This window comes from Narcine bancroftii, chromosome 2 (assembly GCF_036971445.1).
Source record: "Narcine bancroftii isolate sNarBan1 chromosome 2, sNarBan1.hap1, whole genome shotgun sequence".
Lineage (NCBI taxonomy): Eukaryota > Metazoa > Chordata > Chondrichthyes > Torpediniformes > Narcinidae > Narcine > Narcine bancroftii.
In genome coordinates this window covers 228594851-228616994 of record NC_091470.1, presented here as the reverse complement: position 1 = coordinate 228616994, position 22144 = coordinate 228594851, and the positions used below count along the sequence as shown (strand labels likewise).

The 22144-nt window shown below is 43.4% G+C and overlaps 1 protein-coding gene across 3 annotated transcripts in view; it reads right to left on the bottom strand.

Moving 5' to 3' along the window:
• grhl2b (grainyhead-like transcription factor 2b) overlaps positions 1 to 22144 on the bottom strand; it is a 580987-nt gene that overhangs the window by 30605 nt on the left and 528238 nt on the right. For all 3 annotated transcript variants that reach the window (XM_069920439.1, XM_069920440.1, XM_069920441.1), the window contains one exon: positions 1223 to 1317. In XM_069920439.1, the coding sequence (XP_069776540.1) occupies positions 1223 to 1317 (95 nt within the window). The remainder of the gene's footprint in view (positions 1 to 1222; positions 1318 to 22144) is intronic.

Below are 22144 nucleotides of genomic sequence, written 5' to 3'. Positions count from 1 at the left end.
GTGTTTGTATTGGGGCATGTGTTTGTATGGGAGTTGGTGTGCATTGCTGTGTGTGTGTGTGTGTGTGTGTGTGTGTGTGTGTGTGTGTGTGTGTGTGTGTGCTGTTGCCAGGAAAATATGGTTTCATCTAGTTGTATATGATAATAAACCTGAACTTGAACGAATCATCTTCACTGCTACAGTTCTTTGTGGATTGCATTCGGGTTTTACTTTGTTTATGGGCCTTTGCATGTGGAAGCAGACAAACAAAACTAGGTCACTCAGTACTGTTCCCTTGAAAGAATCTCGAACACAGTGGACACAAAAAGCAGGGTAAATGACACATATTTACACAAACCTAAGCATAATAAATTCTATTTATTATAACATGACAAATGCATGACATTTACAGAAATAATTTTGGATTCTGCAGCAGTATCGAGACACTCTCGATTGTGACTAGTTCTGTTTCGTTTAGACATCCAACATGGTAGCAGGCCCTTCCGGCCCACCAACCCATGCTTCATAAATACACCAATTAACCTATAAACCCCATGCATTTTTGAATGGTGGGCAGTCACCGGCACCTGGAGAAACTAGGAGAGAATGTACAAACTCCTTAAATACATTCGAACCCAGGTCGCTGATGCTGTAATAATAGCATCGCGCTGACCATGCCCTCTCCAACACAATCGCCACCGAGTTTCAGGGTGGGATCTCCTTTCCTATCTGCCTTGCTTTGCTTTTTGGCATATATTACATCTTAAAAAGGAGTAAGGATATGAACAAACTTTGCTCAAGCCCTCCTTCGAGCTTCTTCTATTTAAAGTGATCTTTACCATTTACAAGTGAACACCTGACAGCGAGACTGGTGCTGTGGTGAGGAATTCCATCGACTTGGTTCTGATAGAATCACATGGGGCAAATATCAGCAAAATACACAAAAAAAGATCAAAATGCTGATGCCATCCCAATATCCTTCGAATTGCTCTCAAGGCTCTGTCAAAACACAATTCACATTGATTTAGAGTTTCCCTGCTTCTCTGATAGAGCCTTGACAGCCTCAGGAAATTTCCATCCAACAGGATGGAACCATTTCATTGTTTTGACACACCCTTTCATTCCAGGTGCAGGCACAGGCTGGTTTAATAATGAGCACACTGAAAACCAAATAAAAATTCACACACGTGGTTTGTACAGAGGCATCCAAACCTCTATTCATTACATTTTTTTTAATCCTCACCTTAGCTTCCTCATTCACATCCCAGGTGAAAGAGATGGCATTGTAGGCAATTTCTTCAATGTTTCCAATGGTGTTGAAGCTCTCTTTGTAATCAGCTAATAAGGGAAATAAAGAGACAAAGAGCCATGAGGTGTGAATAGGCAGCCATTCAACTCGCAGATAAACAACCACCTGAAGAGAGAAGAGGGTCAGCTACAGACTAGTACGACAAGAGATTAAGGGACCCACTCAGATTCCAGGGGGGCGGGGGGGGGTGGGGGAGAGGAATGGAAGTAGTAGCTACCTCTCTCCACCTTATGTGGCATTCGCACAATTCAAGTCCCATAGCATACAGATTACAACTGCCCTCCCAAGAGATCCCACAACCAATCATACTAATTCCATCGTATTAATGCCATCATGAAGAAAGCACGTCAACGCCTCTACTTGCTCAAGTGTTTGTGGAGGTTCGGCATGACATCAGAAGCCCTGGCAAACCTACAGAGGGGCAGTGGAAAGTGTGTTGACCGGCTGCATCACTGTCTGGAGCAGAAAGCCCTGCAAAAGGTAGTGGACAAAGCCCAGGATATCACAGGCATTGAGAAAATCAACATAGAACACTGCCATCAGAAAATACCAGCAATCATTTAGGATCCACACCAGCCAGGGCATACTCTACTCTTGTTGCTGCCATCAGGAAAGCGGTTTCAGTGCCACAAGACTCGTACCACCAGGTCCAGGAACAGCTGCTACCCCTCCACCATCAGACTCCTCAACGACAAACTCAATCAGGGACGGACTCATTTCAAGGACTCCTATTTTGCTTATTACTGAATATTTATATTTCTGTATTTGCACAGTTTGTTTACATGTCTTTCTTCTTGTATACAGTCTACAGTTTCCATTAGTTAGAAATTCTACCTGGTCCACAGGAAAAAGAATCTCAGGGTTGTAGGTGATGTCATGTATGTACTCTGACAATCTTTCACAGAACATCTCAGTATGTGGCCACCCCAAAGAAACTTCAGAAATGGTCAGATTTGATAAAATATTTTCAATCTGAAATATTAAGTCTGTTTCATGTTCCACAGATGCTGTCTGACCCATTGAGCACCCTCAGCATTTCCTGTTATTTCAGATGTTCAGCACCTACAGCTTTTTATACAACTTTTCGCAAGGATGTCTCTGGGTGTGTACATTCTCAGAAATTTCCACACATCCCTGAATTACATAGATGCAGGGCAGCAGCAGGCATTTCATCCACTGTTCTGAGTGGCAAGAGATGGTTAATGTTGATGGCCCAGAGAGGATGAGGAGGGGGAGGGGGAATGAGGCGGGGGGGGGGGGGGTGTTCACAAGTGGATTTGGAGGAGGATGATTGGAAATGAAGAAATGGAACAGTGAAGAGCTGGGGTGAGGGGGTTGGAACCAGCAGACTGCTTGGATGGTGTGAAGAGCTGCACGTGACCAGAGTCCAAAGGTCAGGGCAGAAATGAAACTGCCAGCCAAGTTGGGAGGGGAGAGAGAATGGTGAGGTGGTGACACTGAACAGCTGGACTAATTTTAGGGTGGAAGGCCCCTTGGATATGGGAATTTATACATGAGTTTATAGTCATTCTCACAAGTACAATACACACACAAGACAGTACTTGGGACAGCATGTACTCAAGTAATGTCTGTGTCCATCCCTTCTGGATTTGGGAGTGAAGGATTAAAAAGGATCATAATCTCCTTGACATGAAATTTTTAAAAGATGGTTCCTTTTGAGTGGTTGCTTAATTTCCAAACAGATTCTTACTTGCTGCAGCCAAGCAGATTTGTTAGACCAACTGTAATCGCATACATTAAATTGCTACAGTAGAGAAAGAGACAATAAATTTAAAGGACAGACAGGTGATATTCCCAGCCAGTTATGCAAGAAAAAAAATGTTGTCTTAGTGAAATTTATGGTTAAGGGCCATAAGTGGGAGAGTTTCGGCCCAGAGGGCACAGCCTCAGAGTAAAAGGACTTCCCTTTGGAACAGAGATGAGGAGAGATTTCTTCAGCCAGAGGGTGGAGAATGTGTGGAATTCATTGTGACAGACCGAGACTGCTGTGGCAGCCCAGCCCTTGGGAAGATTTAATGCAGAGGATACAAGGTTCTTAATTACTATGAGCGTTAAAGGCCATCGGGAGAAGGCAGAAGAATAGGGTTGGAAGGAAGAATACATCTGCCATTATTTGAATGCCAGAGCATGCTCAATAGGCCAAATGGGCTAACTCTGCCCACAAGTTTTATGGTGATATGGGTAGTATGGGGAGGTTCAAGGTCTGATAGCCATGGCATAAAAACTGTTCTTGAACCTCGGGATGTTGAACTTCAGGATCTTCTTCCCAAAGGTAGCAGTGAGAAGAGATTGTTACCAAGGTAAGGCAACACCACACATATACGTCTTCAATAGAGGGGAGCTCGGACCCTGTGGTGACCTGCCTTTATTTGCAATTTTCTGCACCCTTCAGTGTTCCTGAGCACTTGAATGACCTCACCAGGATGTGGTCCGACCAGTCAGTATACTTTCCACAGGGCACCTTTAGAGGTTTGATGGAATATTCCATTTATTGTCATGTAATTTAAAAAATGTAATATTACACAAAATTTCCTTTAATTTTTTTTAATGTAGACGTACAGCACAGTAACAGGCCCTTCCAGTCCATGAGGCCATGTTGCCCAAATATTCCAATTAACCTACAACCCCTGTATGTTTTGGCAGGGTGGGTGGGAACCAGATACGGGGAGAACATACCAACTCCTTACAGACAACGTAGGATTCGAACCCAGGTCACTGGCACTCTAAATGTGTTGCACTAACTGTGCCTCCCCACCATAAAATTCACCATTACCATTACCCAGCACCCCTTACAGTCAGAGAAAAAGAAGCAAAAGAGATTTCCCCAGAGTCACTGAGTATCCGGGGATTCGCCTCCAGTGTTCCTGCAGCTGCACAGGACTCCAGTTCAGTTCAAACCGTCACCAACTCGAGCCCAGATCCAAACCTCCGGCATTATGAGGAAGCATCAAGCACCCAGAGCCAGTTACGTCACAGACCAACAGCAATTCACCAAGACAGTGAAATTTTAAAAAATATTTTTATTATGAATTACTTATCTAATTACCTTATCTAAATTTAACCCCAACTTGTGTGGGTGTGTGTGTGTGTGTGTGTGTGTGTGTGTGTGTGTGTGTGTGTGTGTGTGTGTGTGTGTGTGTGTGTGTGTGTGTGTGTGTGTGTGTGTGTGTGTGTGTGTGTGAAAGAAATAATTACATATGAGATTGGAGAGACTGAGTGACAGATCACCGAGACTCACAAAATGTTGGTCGAGTTACTTCCAGAGAGAATGTCCTTTCGGACAAGTGGTGATCACAACTCGCCTTTTCCAGGACCTCTAAAGGTGCCCTGTGGAAAGTATAATGACTTTCAGAGCACTTCCAGAAGCCAGAATCAGGTCGGTCGGTCCAAAATGACCATTACAATGATCCAAATGCAGTATTTTTCCTGCTTCCAATACCCAAATACTGGTCAGTCAAAGTGACCTTTCTTTTGGTCACAGTGTGGTACATTAATTCCCCTTCAAAATTACCTTTCCTTTGGTCATGATGGGGATCAAAATTCTCCTGATGGAAAAACAAACAAATTGACCATTACCACACAGAGATCCTCCAGTATCTTCAGCTGGCTGCTGTTCAAAGAGCTGTTCCTTTAACAATGGCAGCTGATCACACAGTGCCTGTTCTTTTAAGTGTGTCTCACACATGACTCTTCCCACCTGCATCCCTGGAAAAGCAATACATTTCCTCTCTTCTCTTCAAAAGTACTGAAGGTGGTACATGCTGGACAAGTTGTTGCCACATCAGTTCTTTCCACTGTTGTGAATGGTCGCAGCTTATACTAGCCTTAACGTGACAGTCCCACTAAAATGAAATGCCTCGTCATAAGCCCTAAGGAAGCCATCTTGCCCTCAGGATACATGGTTCCCAAGAGCCAGTTTCCAGCAGCCTGCAGCCTGGTGTGAGTCCTTTGACCTCAAGTTTCCAGCAGCCCACAGTCTGTGTGGGTTCCTCACCCGCAACTCGTCAACAGCTTGATGCCTGTGTGTGTCCTTGCTGGTCCGCTAGTAGAGTCACCATCCTTAGGGTTGCCTCCATTGCTTCTATTTCTTAATGGGCTTGGAGTGGGGGTGGGGGGTCTACTCCCCATTATTGGTGCCCTGCTCCAGACTTCTGCTCACCTTGAGTCAGCAACCCCTTGAGGCCTCTGGCAAATACAGGTGCTGCCATCTTGGGCCTAGACCCCATGGATGCAGGATCAACATACTTAATCTCCACAAATGTCTGAGAAAGTAGATGCGTTGGCGTGGCCTCTTCGCATCTCGCCAGTCTCCCACTTCTGCAGTAGTTCTAAGAACATGCTGTTCCAGGAATGCCCGACACACATGCCCAGGACTAAGTGTTCCAAGTTATTCTGCAGACTTTCGTGTTTTAGTGCAAAACTCCAGAAGCACCTTACAGGGTGAACAATTTGAACATGGGATTCTGCTGCTAAAACTGCATCAGATCACAAGGGTGATTGAATATAGAGCATTATAGCACAGTAGGCCCTTCAGCCCACGATGTTGTGCCAACCTATGTACACATACCTCCACAACAATCTAATCCTTCCCAACTTTACACCCACAACCCTCTATATTTCTTGCATTGATAACAGGAACTGCCTGGTTGAATTTTCAGTGACACAAGAGAGAAATGGTCATTAACTTTTTCTACTCCCAAAATCTTTTTTTTTAATTGAATGATTTTAAATTCTATATTGTTGGGGGGGGGGGGGGGGGGGGTGAACTATAGTGAGAAAAATTTTCTCCACAAGTATTATTTCTGTAAATCCTGGCAATCTTGGTCCCTGACCATATGCCAATCATTATTTGAGAAGTTATCAGAGAACAACGTGTGCCTGTTTATTCACACCAAAGATTCAACATCTTAGCACTGAACAAGCAAAAAGGTGTAAAAAGATAAGAAAGTGAAAACAAATTACAAAAGCAATTAAATGGGCTTCAATAATGATAAGAATTCTTTGTCACTGGTACAGATTAGATAGCAATATCCCAATTTATTTCACGAGTAATCTTAGATAACAATTTACATTACTTTTCATTGCACTTTCCTTGCATTGCCATCTGATCATCCAATTCAACAGTTGCACTGTTTAACTAACGTCATATAAACCCAAGGAGCTACAATATTGATTCTGAAAGAGTTCTGTTTTTGTTGTAAATGTGGTCTCCTCTACATCGGAGAGACTGGACACAGACTAGGAGATCGCTTCACTGAGCACCTCTGCTCTGTCTTCTGCAATAGCTTCCAGTAGTCACTCATTTCAATTCTCCATCCCATTCCCTTGCTGTGCCAGAATGAGAGCACCTGCAAATTGGAGGAACAACACCTCATATTCTGTCTGGGTACCCTCCAACCAGATGACAATAACACAGATTTTGGAGTATACATTAGCCCCTGCCACACCCCCCCCCCCCTCATTCTATCTCTATGTCTCCCCTTCCCTTTGTCTCCTTTCTCCCACCTCTGTACTCACAAACCCAAACCCCATCCCCCCCCCCCCCCCCACCACCACAATCAATTCTCACCTTTCCCCTCTCTTGATGTCTATAATCACAGCATCTGTAGCCATTTGCGTAACCATGAAGATGGGCTCAGGCCCAAAGCGTCGGTAATATATCTTTACCTCCAATGGACGCTGCAAGACCGGCTGAGTTCCTCCAGCATTTCTGTGTTTTTACTACAATCGTGTCATCTGCAGACTTTGGTGTTTCACTCCGATTACAAATTAAGAGATCTTCCTTCTTCATCCAAACACACTTTGTATGCACCCATCATTGCAGGAATCCCTGACATCTGCACTCATTTGTCTCGTAACTTTAACCCGTTTGAAAAATTTATTGAAATGATTTTCTCTGACTGTTTCTTGAACACTAAATGCCTCCCTCTGCACAGAAGTGTTCATTCACATTTTAAAACGGTAGAACATATTTAATGTCAACACATTAGACATTCCCTTTCTTCACTCTTGCTACTTCATACTGACTGTGGACTTCCAATGAGCAAGTCAAGGATCCAGTTGCAGAAGGGGGTACAGAGGCCTAGAGTTTGTACCTTCTTGACCAGCACTGAGTGAATAATGGTATTAAAGGCCGAGCTGTAGTCAATGAAGAGCAGGTGTAAATTGCTGTTTTTGAGGTGATCCAGAGCTGAGTGGAGAGTCAGCGATATTGCATCTACTGTGGAGCGATTGTGACGATAGGTGAATTGCAATGAGTCCAGATCTTTGCTTAGGTACGTGTTAATTCTGGCCATGACCAGCCTCTCAAAGCATTTCATCACAGTTGAAGTTAGTGCTACTGGGCGATAGCCGTTGAGGCAGTTCACACTACTCTTCTTGAGAACCAGGATGATTGATGCCTTTTTGAAGCAAGTGGCAACTTCTGACTGCAGCAATGAGAGGTTGAAAATGCAGATTTTCAGCACCCTACTAGGAAATGTGTCCAAGAAAGTCTTCTCAAACAACACAAAAATGGCTCTACTAGAGAGGACGCAACGCTGAACCTCCTCTTGGGAAACATGGGAGGGCAAGTGTCTGAGGTGTCAGTAGGGAAGCATGTCAAGACCAGTGACCATTATTAAGCTTAGACTTAAATTTAGAGATACATCAGTAATAGGCCATTTCAGCCCATGAATCCATGCTGCCCAATTACATCCAATTAACCTAAAACCCCTGGTACATTTCGAATGGTTGGAGGAAACCGGAGCCCCCGGGAAAACTCATGTAGGCACGGGGAGTACACACAGACAGTGCAGGATTTGAACCCTAGTCCTGATTGCTGGCGAAGTAACAGCATTGCGCCAACTGTACCTCATTGGTCTGTAGTTCCATGATGGCCTTGCAACCTGTTTTAAACAAAGGCACAACACTGGCCACCTTTTTGTCTTCCAGCTCCTCACTCTTGGCCCAAGGATTACACGAACCTTGCCCAGGGCTCCTGTAATTTCTTCCCCAGCTTCCCATAATGTCCCAGGATACACTTGATTGGGCCTCAGGGATGTATCAACCTTTGTGTTTTAAGACTTCCAGCACCTCCTTTTCTGTGACACGGACTGTCTTCAAGACATTGCTATTTACTTCAAATATCCTCACCTCCATGTCTTTCTCCCACAGTAAATACAGATGAAAAATACTCATCAAGGACTTCATCCATCTCCTGTCGTTCCACAAATAGATTCCCCTCTTGATCTTGAAGGGATTCTATTCTTCCTCAGTTATTCCATTGCTTTTAATATACTTTTTGAATCTTAGGGTTTTCCTTTGGCTTATTTCTTCCCTCCTCATTTCCCTCTTCAGTGAACTCTTACATCTTCTTTACTGCTCAAGGTTTATTTTATTATCATGTAATAATAAAAAAAATACAAAATACACAATATATATCAACGTTCGCCTGCCATAAAGGCAAACAAAGAGTTGTCAAGAGCAGAAATTGCTAATTTCAAAGTATTTGCACAATTTCAACTTATATGTAACAGACACATGCCTTATTTTTGATTGACCAGAGTCGCAATATGTCTGGTTATCCCGGGATCCCTAATCTTCCCAAAGGAAGATGCTCTCAAAGACTTTCCCTGTCTCTCTTTTAAAAGCCTCTCACTCGCTAAGCTTCCCGTTACCTGCAAACAGCCTGTCCCATTCAATTTTAGCAAGTTCCTGTCAAATGCCATCAAAAGCTGAACTTTCGGCATAGTGGCTAGTGCAGCGCCTTTATAGCACCAGCAATTGGGATCGGTGTTTGAATCCTGCGCCGTCTGTAAGGAGTTTTTATGTTCTCCCCGTGTCTGCATGGGTTTTCCCCCAGGGTTCCAGTTTCTTTCCACCATTCGAAATGTTGGTTAATTGGGTGAAATTTGGGCAGCACAGAACTGTTACCGTGCTGTATGTCTAAATTTCAATTTTTAATTTAAAAAAAAAGAACCTTACCCTAATCTAGACTTTAATCTGTGGACTAATCCTATCTTTTTCCATCACTAATAGAGTTATGGTCACTGGATAACATGCAAACTGACCTTTTCACTTTACCTCAATACATGTGATAATAACCCATAAATCCAGAGACGTTCTTGTAGTCCATTTCCACGTCTCTCACAATCCCCTACACCTTTCTATCTCTAATTTTCTTTTCTTTATCGATGTCTTGGTCCTCCTTTTCTAATTTCTAAAACATCCTCTATCCTCAAGCTATTTTTGGCAACTTCGTATATCCCTTCAGTGGATTTGACAATACCTTAAATTCTCTTGACAGCTAAGAAGGAATCTCTCCCCCACCCACCCCTCCTCTCGAGTTTGTGCTTTAAAGGATTTATTTTGCAAAGTTAGAATGTGAACTATTGCTTGTTCCTTTCAATGTTTCTCCCAATCAAGCACAGCCAACTCTCTGCTCATGAATTTATTATACTGGTTTTGCATTAATGGTGCTTGGATGTTCGAAAGTATATGATGATATAACCATGGGCCAATCAAATAATAAGAACACTGCCAAATGTGTGGCCCCAAACTTTCCTAAAAGTTTACTTTCAGCTTTGGGAAAGAAATAAGAAAGCATTTTGGAATGTTTTTTTCTATTTTACCAAAACAAAAGCTGGAAATACTGAACACTCCACTCCAAGAAAGAGAGAGAGTAAAAAAAACAGCAAGAAACCCAAGATGAGCTTGTGTCACAGTTGTATAATGGATACGGTACTGGGTACTGAGTCGATGATCAGCTTGATCAAAATTAATGGCAGTGTAGGCTTGAAGGGCCAAATGGCCTACTCCTACACCTATTTTCTATGCTTCTAAATCAAGTTTTAATTTAACATGACGTGTATATCTTAATATTCTGTCATGAAAAAACACAGCCAAAGAAAACAGGAATTCTTACCAGAGTTAATTCTGTTGGCAATTTAGAAGTATTTAAACTTCTTTGTGATTGGCAAAACAACTACTAGCCTCAATACTTGTCACCTAGATGAACTAAAAGTCAGGCCTCAGCCTGTATCTTTGTTTTCAGTGAAAGCATGTCTAGATTTTGGCCACCAAAATCATCAGTTTGAAAGGATTTAAAAGGATCAATAATAGTTCTAGCAAATTAAAACCATATTACCAATTGATTACCAATATATGGAACAACACTGCTCATTCACTATGATAAATCAACACTTTGAAAGCAAAAGCTAGTTTAATTACACCCAGCCTCCAATACATTGGAGGGGGTGTGTTACTAAAAAGCAACCTGAGTAAATACAAATCAGGAAGAGCTAACCATAAAATCAACTTAAAATGAACAAAAATGCAAACCTCTCCCAGTGAGCAGAATCAAATTAGCTCTGGGTGAATGAGCCCAGGATCAAACGGAGCAGCCAGTCCCCGGCTGACAGTATGTCAGCTGATTGCGCTGAGAAAGGGTCCTGTTAACCTTGAACAAAAGGCAAAGCTACTTATCAATTCCCATGGACTATAACTTCCTGAGTGCATTTTCCTTAGTGCTCAATCAGTGCAAGGTAAATAAGTGGCTTATCAAAAGCCACCTGTTTGCACTGGAAAACAAATTGTTGTCCACCCAGACAATATTCAGCATTCGATCCCTATCTCTGGGCTGCTTTCTTCTCTGTTGGCAGTGCTTCCTGCTCAGAGGCTCAAATATGCGACTAGAGGTATCTACACTGCTTAGTCAGCATTAAGAGGATACAGGGCTACAGGCTAATAGCGGAGGGCAGATGGAATGATCACCTCCTCTAGTCCATTATGTTTCATTCTGATCTAGTCAAGTTTCTTCAAGTTAACATGTTATAGACCAGCCATTCTCAACAAAGGCCCTACGCTCCCCACCAGTAAATGCCTTGTTTTCGTTTCACCTCTCATAATTATTTTATGTAGCCGGTAGGAGAAAAATACGAAATAAACCAAAACTTGACTGCCTCACAGGAAAGGGGCCTATAAACTTTGAGCAGAGTACTTGGTGGGGGAGGGGGAGGGGCCATAGCAGAAAAAAAAGTTGAGAATGACTGTTACAGAATCATAGAAGGTAAACAACAAGAGGGAGATTACATTGCTGGTGGTTGGGATTCAAATCCCATGCTGTCTGTAAGGAGTTTGTACATTCTCCCCTTGACCTGTGTGGGTTTTCCCTTGGGGGCTCCGGTTTCCTCCAAACCTTAAAAAATGTAACGGGGTTTGCAATTGGATGTCAATTGGCAGCATGGACCTGAATGGCCGGAATCGGTTGATGCAGAGTCGAAAATGCTTATCCAAATACCAGTACTTCTTAAATGAAATGAGTATTTCACTGTTAGCCTTTCAGGGACAAGTTCCAGACTCCACTACCCTCTAGGTGAAGATGAAATACATCTTCACCCCTCTAATTCTTTTACCAATTAGTTTAAATGATGGTTCAGCACTTGGAACAGGCACTCATAACTGAAGCATTCAATCATTATTTTAAAAAAACTTAACTATAAAGGAACTAGGTAAGTACCTGTAACAGTGCCACATAAATGAGGATGTCTGTACAGATTTATTCATCTCCAGGGTGTCAATGGATGCAACTTAAGTCACCTTAATATCCATTAGTTTAGGGAAGGAAATTAAAATATCATTTTTTTTTATTCTTACCTACGATCAACAGTTTGGTTGGGGTAAAATCTTGAGGAATGCCTAGAGCCATGAGTTATAGTCCATGATTTCAATGCCTTTAGGAGTAATGAGTGGAGAATAAAGGTCCTCAAAGATGACTAATTTCATGCAAACCAGAATCAGAATTTATTGACAAGTGCATGTCACGAAATTCATTATTTTACAGTAGCATCAGCATTTATATAAACGACCTTACAAAATAAATCCAAAAAGTGCAAGAAACAAAAAAGACAAAGGTTCATTGATCATTCAGGAATCTGGTGGCAGCAGGGAAGCAACTGTCCTTGTGCAACTGAGTGCTCGTCTTCAGGCTCCTGTACCTTTTCCCCGATGGTAGCAGAGTGAAGAGGGCATGGTCTGGGTGGTGGGGGTCCTTGAGGTTAGAGGCTGCTTTCTTATGATACTGCCTCTTGTTGATGTCCTCGATGTAGTGAAGTCTGTTACCCGGTTAATTGAAACTACTCATAAATTCCATGACTATACTAATATTGTGTGTGTGTGTGTGTGTGTGTGTGTGTGTGTGTGTGTGTGTGTGTGTGTGTGTGTGTGTGTGTGTGTGTGTGTGGTGTGGGTGGGTGTGTGTTGTGTGTGTGTGTGTACACAGAAAGAGAGAGTGTTCGTGAGTGTGCGTGTTTCTGAGTGGCTATAAATGTGTTTGTGAATGAGTGCGTCTGTGCGTGCATCTATCCAAAGACAGACTAGTTTATAGTTTCATTGGTATATTTGGGGTTCGTGGGCCGGAAGGGCCCTATTACTGTGCTGTATCTCCAAATTAAATTAAATATAAAATGTAAGCTAATGTTCAGAAATTCTCTCCATAATTTAAATAATAAGAAAGCAAAACACTTGAAAATCAAAAAAGATACCAGGATTTCTGTGATGGAAGAGTTGGCTATGAGAAAGATCTTGAAACTGGTAAGTGTAAAGCTTGGGAAGAACCACCAGCAAGCTGACTGCCAAAGGTGAATGAAGGTTCCTGATTCCTAAGGGGCTTCCATGAGATAGCAGTGATATGGAGGTCTGAGTAGATTCAGTACTTCACAGCCAACAACACCAATGGTAGCTAATGAAACCAACAGAACATTGAGATACATAGCCAAAACAATAAAATACAAAGAAAATAATGACCTGGGGTCAAACAACAGCTCCATTATTCTGTCTAATCTTCTTTACTGATGGATCCAAATATTAGAGGAAGTGCAAGTGCTGGAAATCCAGGATACGGTGACTGATGAGAGAGAGTTAGATATTTCATCTCTGAGAGATGAGATTGAATGACGTAAAGACCAATTAAACCAATAAATAGTGCAGGACAAGGGAACACAAGTTCAAACAAGAGACAAACAGATTGACTGCTGCTCTGGTACGCACCATCCAGATAGGAAGCCAATTTCCTGACTGCAACATGACATCAAAGTGGATGCGAAGATAGGTTGGTGGGTGGGGAGGAGGATGTATTTCTGGTCTGCTGAACGAGGAGAGGCCACCTTCCATTGCAAAAAAACAATTCTGTACGGTGATTTCCGCCTCACAGGGTTCACCATAGTGATTACTTTCATACAGAATCTCTCCTATCAACCTTCCCTCTCACGAGGATAGTAAAGATCTTATGATATTTTGAGTTTCCCGTTGCCCAGCCCAACTAAGTCCACTAAACCAAGACTAAACCTATGGCTTTTTGTGCAATCCTTGTATGCAAACCGACAACATTGGATGTACTGCTTGCCTCTTACACTATTGGTTGCACGACATAAAAAATACTTAATTGCCTGTGAGTAATTTGAGAGGCTACAACGCTCTACAACTGTCCACAAAATGATGCTCATCCAAAGACAATTTCCTGAAGCTAGGGACAAGAGGAAATACCTGTCCAGATTTTAACACCCGAGTGGAATTTTACAGCAATCCCAGCGGCACTTGTGGGCCCCTTTATGGAAGGCCAGCTGGTTTGGCCACACGAATGATTTTATTATGATCACTGTCTCAATCCACTTGAACAATTGGACAAGCTGAGCAGGTTAACAGAATAACCGCCTGCAGCAGACTGCAGTCAGATGGATAAAACAGATTACTGAGAAAGAAACCAATAGAGCTCAGTTGGCATGTTAATATCCAGAGAATAGATAAGCACTTTGCTGCATGTCATTGACCTGAAGTTATGCATGGCTGCCTCTGTACCGAAACGGTGCCCTCCAGGATTGTTGTCCTGCTTTGCAACTTGCGCTATATTGGTCACCTCTTCATGTTAAGGAACATCCTGAATTTACTCAGTATTTTAATTTACTTGGTATGAACTTTAAAGTACATTTCCAGACAATCTGTGAAGTTCCAGCATACTGAGTCATGCCGAGATACAGCATAACCCTTTGGCACAATGAATCCACACTGACCGTCATTTTTACACTAGCCCTCTCCCCTGATTCTTCTATAATTTACAATGACCAATTAACCTACCAATCTGCACATCTTTGGAATGTGGGTGGAAACCAGAGTATCCAGAGACAGAGACTGTAAAAACTCCACACACACATCACTGAAATTCAGGATCGAATCCAGGAGATGACTAGCTGTGCCACCCATAAATTCTTGACTTGTCTCAAGAGAAGATGAACCTGATAGTAAGTTGCAGGGCTCCTCCAGAAACACCACTGCTGACTTGTGACTTGACAACTTGGTGGCACAGTTAGCGCAGCGATTAGTGCAACGCTATTCCAGGGTGCAAATCCTTCACTGTCTGTAAGGAGTCTGTATGTTCTTGCCGTGTCTGCATGGGTTTTTCTCTGGGAGCTCTGGTTTCATCGCACCATTCAAAACGTACGGGGGTTTTAGGTTGATGGGCGTATTTGGGCAGCAAGGGTTCGTGGGCGGAAGGGCTGGTTACTGTGCTGTACATCTATATTAAAAAAATGCAGTTTTTTCTGCGCAGTGTAACACTGCCACAAAAATGACAAATACTGGAAATCTAACATAATAGAAAATGCTGGTAATACTCATCAAATCAGGCAGTATGTGAGGAGAGGGAAACAGTTGACTATTCAGGCAGGAGGCAGATTTTTAAATTAAATGTAGCCCTTCCAGGTCATGAGCACCCAGAGGAAACCCACACAGGCATGATGAAAACATGCCAACTCCTTATAGGCAGCACTGGATTCAAACCAGGGCTGCTGATGCTGTAATAGGGTTGCACTAATCACTACGGTAACCATGTTGCCCTAGATGTTGTAATCTGGAATTTAAAAAGTAACGAACTGCTGGAAGATCTCAACAGGTCGAGCAGCAGCTGTGGAGGCAGAGGAATGGTAAATGTTCCGGTTCAAAACCCTGTACTAGGATCCAAAACATTGACCACAAGTTCTTCCAGCAGTTTATTAACATTTCATGCATATGCATTCCTGCTGTTATTATGTGGTAGGTTAGTACGTACTATGCCATGGTTTAATTAGGAGAAAAGGCATAAAGCTACAGTTAATAGAATCCACATAAACTAGGTTTTATTCTGCAGAATGAATGTATAGCTAACATATGCCGACTTTTCCAGATGAGCCAATAAAATTGTTAATGTTTGATTATTATAGCTGAGCAAACATTTAATTTTACAGTGCATTTTTAATAAATAACAATGTCATAAACTTTTACAATCATAAAAATTTTCAGAACAGTGATCACTGGCTCATAAATTGGGCAGACCTACCAAAGAACCTCAATTCTCCAACCACTGATATTGGCATGAAACCTGACAGTTAATCTAAAGATCCTGATGATATGCAAACTTCATAATTAGTTTTGTGCTGGTTTCCCTTCCAGTGAACTGCACTTGAAAGACTTGACAAAACACACCGAAATGACGGAGGAACTCAGCCGGCTGACGTTTCAGGCCTGAGCCCTTCTTCAAGGAATATTCCTTGGAAACACTGGCACAAAACCCCACTACCTGGCGGGGCCTTATCCACACAGGCTGTCAAGCTTATGAAGCAAGGTGCACTACTGAAGCTCAACATAAGCGTGAGCTGCGCAAGTCCAGAGACATCAGTGCAACAACTACAGTTCCTACACACGTCTGCCCAACATATGCCAGGACATTCCGTGCTCAAATTAACTTGACCAGTCATTTCCGGACACACCGCATCCAATCTTAAAGGGACTAACTGTGTTGAGGTCTTCATCGACAATGATGGATGAATGAAAAAATTATACTCAGCTCAGTACTTAGAATGGAGAACATAGAAATCTACAGCACAGTACAAGCCCTTCAGCCCACAGTGTTGTGCTGACCTAATAACCTACTCTAAACAACAGCCTGGAACTTAGCTACTGCATAATTCTTCGATACACAAATGTAAATTTTAAATTTAAGTTTCAACATACAGCACGGTAACTTCCAGCCCACCGGCCCGTGCCACCCAATTAACGTACAACTCCCGTACATTTATGAATGGCGGGAGGAAACCGGAGCACCCAGAGGAAACCCACGTAGATACAGGAAAAAGATACAAACTCCTCACAGACAGCACCAGATATGAACCTGAGTCGCTGGCACTATAAACACAAATCTACTCTCACAGATTTGCAACAACTTGGTAGAACGATTTAGGTTCTGTAGCCAAGGGCATTATTTTTCTAATTTTTATAAAGATTGCAGACAAAACATGTCTTTTGCAGCATCGTAAAAAGTTTCAACTCTGATAAACACCATTAGGAATAACTAGCTTTGGATCATCTCTGTATCCAATGTGAAAGGAACTTTCAAGCCCAGAGTGATCTAATCTGCCCCAACTATACACATCGTAACAGTGAAGTCTGGATATCGTATTCTTTACTCGAGAATGACTGACCAAGAACAATAAGGATCAAGGAAAAATAAAAGTGGCACTGCCAGGTTCCTGCTCTTCATTCAATACAAGGGGCCAAATTTATAAGTGGAATTTTTAATCTGGGGATGACACAGCCTCAGCCAATTGGGAGGGAGGGGCAGGGGGGAGATGAAAGGTGTGAGAGGTCTATGCATTAGGAAGTAGCATGGCTTGGCAGAGTTGCTCATCTAACTTCTAAGTCAGCTGGGTCGACAAATATCTGCAGTAGTAAAGCAGAAAATGCTGGAAACAGCCAACAGGACAGGCAGCATTGGTGGGAAGAGAAAGAAACAAAAATCCATCATAGAATTCTACAGCACACTACTGGCACTTCAGCCCTCAATGGTGTACCAACCCATATATTCCTTTAAAAAAGTACTAAAACCTACCTACCCCGTAACTCTCTATTTTTCTTTCATCCATGTGCTTGCCGAAGAGTCTCTTAAATGCCCCTAATGTTTCAGCCTCCACCAACATCTCTGGCAAGGCATTCCAGGCACCCACAACTCTCTACATAAAAAACATACCCCTGGTATCTCCCCTAAACTTCCTTCCCTTCACATACATTCTCTGGTGTTTGCTGATCATGCCCTCTATTAAGTCTCTTCTCATCCTTCGATGCTCCAAAGAGAAAAGTACCAGCTCTGCTAACCTTGCCTCATAAGACATTTTCCAATCCAGGCAACATCCTGTTAAGTCTCCTCTGAACCTTCTCCATAGCTTCCACATTCTTCCTATAATGAGGTGACCAGAAATGAACATGATATCCAAATGTGGTCTCACCAGAGATTTGTAGAGTTGCAACATGACCTCTCTACTCCTGAACTCAATCCCTTTATTAATGAAGCCCAACTTCCCTTTGGCCATCTTAATTATCCCATCAACCTGTGCGGCGACCTTGAGAGATGTATGGATCTGAACCTCAAGGTTCCTCTGTTCATTCCACTAGCATCACTAGGATTGTGTTGGGGGTGCGGACTGATACCAGAAGGAGGTGTCAGCCAGGTGGATCCAGCCCACGATCCAAATTTATCTAGCCTGCAACCTGATTAGCATAGATGTATGTCCGATTCGTCTTAGATGTCAGACACCCGCCCCGTCCAGCCACCCTCCCTTCTAGCACCGCCCCTCTCATCCAGCACCACCGCCACCCCACCTTGTCCAGCGCCATGTATGGCCCATTGGGGGGGGGGGGGGGTGGGTGGTGACACCATGAGTTACCGCACCAGGTGACACCAACCATAATGATGCCACTGGTTCATCCACACTCTTGAGTTACCAACCATTGACCCTGTACTCAGCCTTCTGGTTTGTCCTTCCAAAATACATCACCTCACACTTATCTGGATTGAACTCCATCTGCCACTTCTATGCCCAACTCTGCATCCTGTCATATCTTTTTGTAACCTATGACAACATTCAGCACCATCCACATCTTCTCCCACCTTCGCAACAACCGTAAATTTACTGACCCATCCTTCAACCTCTTCACAAAAGTCATTTATAAAAATTACAAGGAGCAGGGGGTCCCAGATCCTTGCAGAGCTCCTCTCATTATTGACCTCCAGGCAGAATACTTTCCTTCCACTACTAATCTCTGCTTTCTACATGTGAGCCATTTCTTTTATCCACACATGTATCCCATGCCTCATGAAATCTGAAATGTTAATTCCATTAAAAACACAATGCTGGAGAAACTCAGCAAGTAAAACCAAGTACTTTATACAGCAAACATAAAGATACATAACCAACATTTTGGGCTTGAGCTCTTCATCAAGGCATGACCAAAATGTAGTCAGGCACCCAAACAAAATGGTTGTGGGGAGGAGCTTAAAAGCAGCAGGGATTACAGATGGGGAGCAGTGAGAGAGAATCAATGGATACTGTCCAACCTGCTAACTGTTTATAGAATTTTCATTTATATCCAACTTCCAAAATGTGAGTTTTGTTTTTCACCTAGACTATCATGAACTCAGGGAATAAAAGAGCACAGAGACAAAGGTCGTGACTGAGGGTTGGGATCCTAAACAGAAATTTTGCAAGCGCAAGCACTAACAAGTGAGAAGCCCTATAAACTGGTGAATTAAGAAAGCCTGCAGATGCTGTGATTGTATTAAATACACAAAAGTTCTGGCGAAACTCAGCATGGCAACCATAGAAGGCAAGGATATATAGGTAATGTTTTGGGCCTGAGCCTTTCGTTCAGGTATGAGCAAGAGCAGGAAGGTGCCTGGGTAAGAAGGTAGGGGGAGGAGGGAAGAGGGTAGGGGGAGGAGGAAAGAGGGTAGGGGGAGGAGGGAAGAGGGCAGGGGAAGGTGCCTGGGTAAGAAGGTAGGGAGAGGAGGGAAGAAGGGCAGGGGAAGGTGCCTGGGTAAGAAGGTAGGGGGAGGAGGGAAGAAGGGCAGGGGAAGGTGCATGGGTAAGAAGGTAGGGGGAGGACGGAAGAAGGGCAGGGGAAGGAGCACAGGCTAACAGCCAAGAGCCATAGATGGATAATAGGGCAGGAGAGAAGAGCTGAGTATTGAACAGGATGGGGGGAGATCTGTGAGATAGGGGAGAGGAGAGAGAGAGAGAGAGAGAGAGAGAAAAGAGGTGATGAACTGGAGGAAAGGAAGCATAAGGATGAGGAACGAGAGAAATGGGGTGGTGGAGGGGAGGAGGTCTAACCAAATCCAGCGATGTCGATGTTAATGCCATCTGGCTCCTCCAATTTGAGGATGCTCTCAGTCTGGCAGTGCATGAGACCATGGACAGACATGTTGGCATGGGCATGGGAATGGGGCGGGGAATGGAAATGGGATGTCATTAGGTGAATGGAGTGAAAGTGCTCAATGAAGCTCTATAAGCTTGTGTTCATTTAGCCGATTTAAGACATGTTGGAGAGAGAGGAGTAGAGGGAGAGAACATTTGAATGATGGCCCTTCCTCAGAAAAAGGTATTTCATTTGGAGTAATAATTTCCTAATGTTATAAAATACATTTTTGTTAAGTTTAAATTTTCATTGAGGTCCCTAAATTTTAACCAATGGGAATTTGTGCCTCAGTTCTCTGCGCTTTCACTGGGATATGATGTATGGATAAATTATCTGTCCATCTGATTTAACTAATTAAAACTAATTCAGCAAAAAAAAGCTGACTGAATAAACATTAATCAAGCATTTGTGACATCTGACTGTGCCTCACAATGATCAATTGGAAGTATATATCCAATAAAAGACTCAAAGTATATTCACTGCAAGGACATGATGGATTAGTTAGTGGCTGTGTAAATAAACAAAGATGTAATTAATGGGAGATAAACAGTTAGCACAGTTCTGCTCACCAGAACTGAATAGGGTTCCTGAATAATAAAAGGAACAAACACTGTTAAACAAATTCAGTGCTCTTTAAGCCCTTTCAGATAACCTCAGACTGAATGGCAGGCCTGATTTAAAAGGACCTTGGACAGTGTGGTTTATTTAACACAAGATCACCAAAAAAAAATGCAAGCTTCCTCTTTTATTTACCATAGCTCCTCAAAGCTTTTTATTTAGACATACAGCACAATAACAGGCCTTTCTGGCCCACCAGCCCCTGCTGCCCAATTACACCCACATTAACCTGCAACCCCCATATGTTTTGAACGGTGGGAGGAAACCGGAGGACCCAAGGAAACCCACACAGACATGGGGAGAACGCACAAACTCCTTATAGTCAGGCGGGATTCAAACCTGGGTCACTGGCGCTGTAATCTTTGGCTTGGCTTCGCGGACGAAGATTTATGGAGGGGGTAAAAAGTCCACGTCAGCTGCAGGCTCGTTTGTGGCTTACAAGTCCGATGCGGGACAGGCAGACACGGTTGCAGCGGTTGCAGGGGAAAATTGGTTGGTTGGGGTTGGGTGTTGGGTTTTTCCTCCTTTGCCTTTTGTCAGTGAGGTGGGCTCTGCGGTCTTCTTCAAAGGAGGTTGCTGCCCGCCAAACTGTGAGGCGCCAAGATGCACGGTTTGAGGCGTTATCAGCCCACTGGCGGTGGTCAATGTGGCAGGCACCAAGAGATTTCTTTAGGCAGTCCTTGTACCTTTTCTTTGGTGCACCTCTGTCACGGTGGCCAGTGGAGAGCTCGCCATATAACACGATCTTGGGAAGGCGATGGTCCTCCATTCTGGAGACGTGACCCATCCAGCGCAGCTGGATCTTCAGCAGCGTGGACTCGATGCTGTCGACCTCTGCCATCTCGAGTACTTCGACATTAGGGATGAAAGCGCTCCAATGGATGTTGAGGATGGAGCGGAGACAACGCTGGTGGAAGCGTTCTAGGAGCCGTAGGTGGTGCAATAATAGCTGTAATAAACACTGTAATAGCGTGGTACTAACCGCTATGCTAACCGTGCCACCCCTTCTTACCAATATTTCCTGTCTTCTTATTTTGTTTGACAACATGCAACTTGTCTGTGGAAATGTGACTACACAACTGTGCCATTGACCCCGGGCTGTATATTCTGCCCCAGACATGACATCAATTCATCAAAGATCTGATGAGGCCAGTTTTTGTACAATGACCAAACTGTGAATATTTTTCTTCCCCTCTTCCTTTATTATCTTTTTCTCCTCTTGTAATGTGCTGCAGCAAGGCATTCACTGCATTTAATTTAAACGTTGCTCGTTCAGACTATTTAAGGATCCGGGCAACTGAAAGTTTGCTGAGCTGATTAGTTGAACTCATCAAGAGTTTGTGAGTGGCTGCCACAAGTCAACATCAATCACCACCTAGTGAACACAGATCGGCACCAATGACAAAGTTAGTGCAGTGGGCAAAAATGGGAGAGGTGAATTATAGTTGGGGAGGAAAAAGCTGGTTGTTGCACTAAAATGTGAAAGAACCGTTGACGTGAGTCTAGTAAATTCATGCTGCATGCCCAAAGGTAGTGGTCATTAGGGCCAACACACGGCTCAGTTACATAGCGGCTAGCACAGCCATTCTCAAGGATTTTTCAGCTATGGTCCCCTTAGGACTCTGCTCGTAGTTTATGGGCCACCTTCCCTGTGAAGCAGCCAAGTTTTATTTCTTGCATGCTTCTCTCCTACCGACTACACAAAAAAAAGTGAGTGTGCAGTGGCTTCCCCCATTGGAGGCCCCTGGGCCTCAGTTGAGAATGGCTGGGTTAGCACAACGCTACTACAGTGCCAGTCTTAGTACATTCTCCCAGTGTCTGCATGGCTTTCCTCCGGGTGCTCCCACCCTTCAAAACGCATGGGGTTTCCTCCCACCCTTCAAAACGTATGGAGTTTGTAGGTTAATTGGGGTATTTGGGCAGCACAGGCTGGAAGGGGCTGTTACTCTGCTGTGTGTC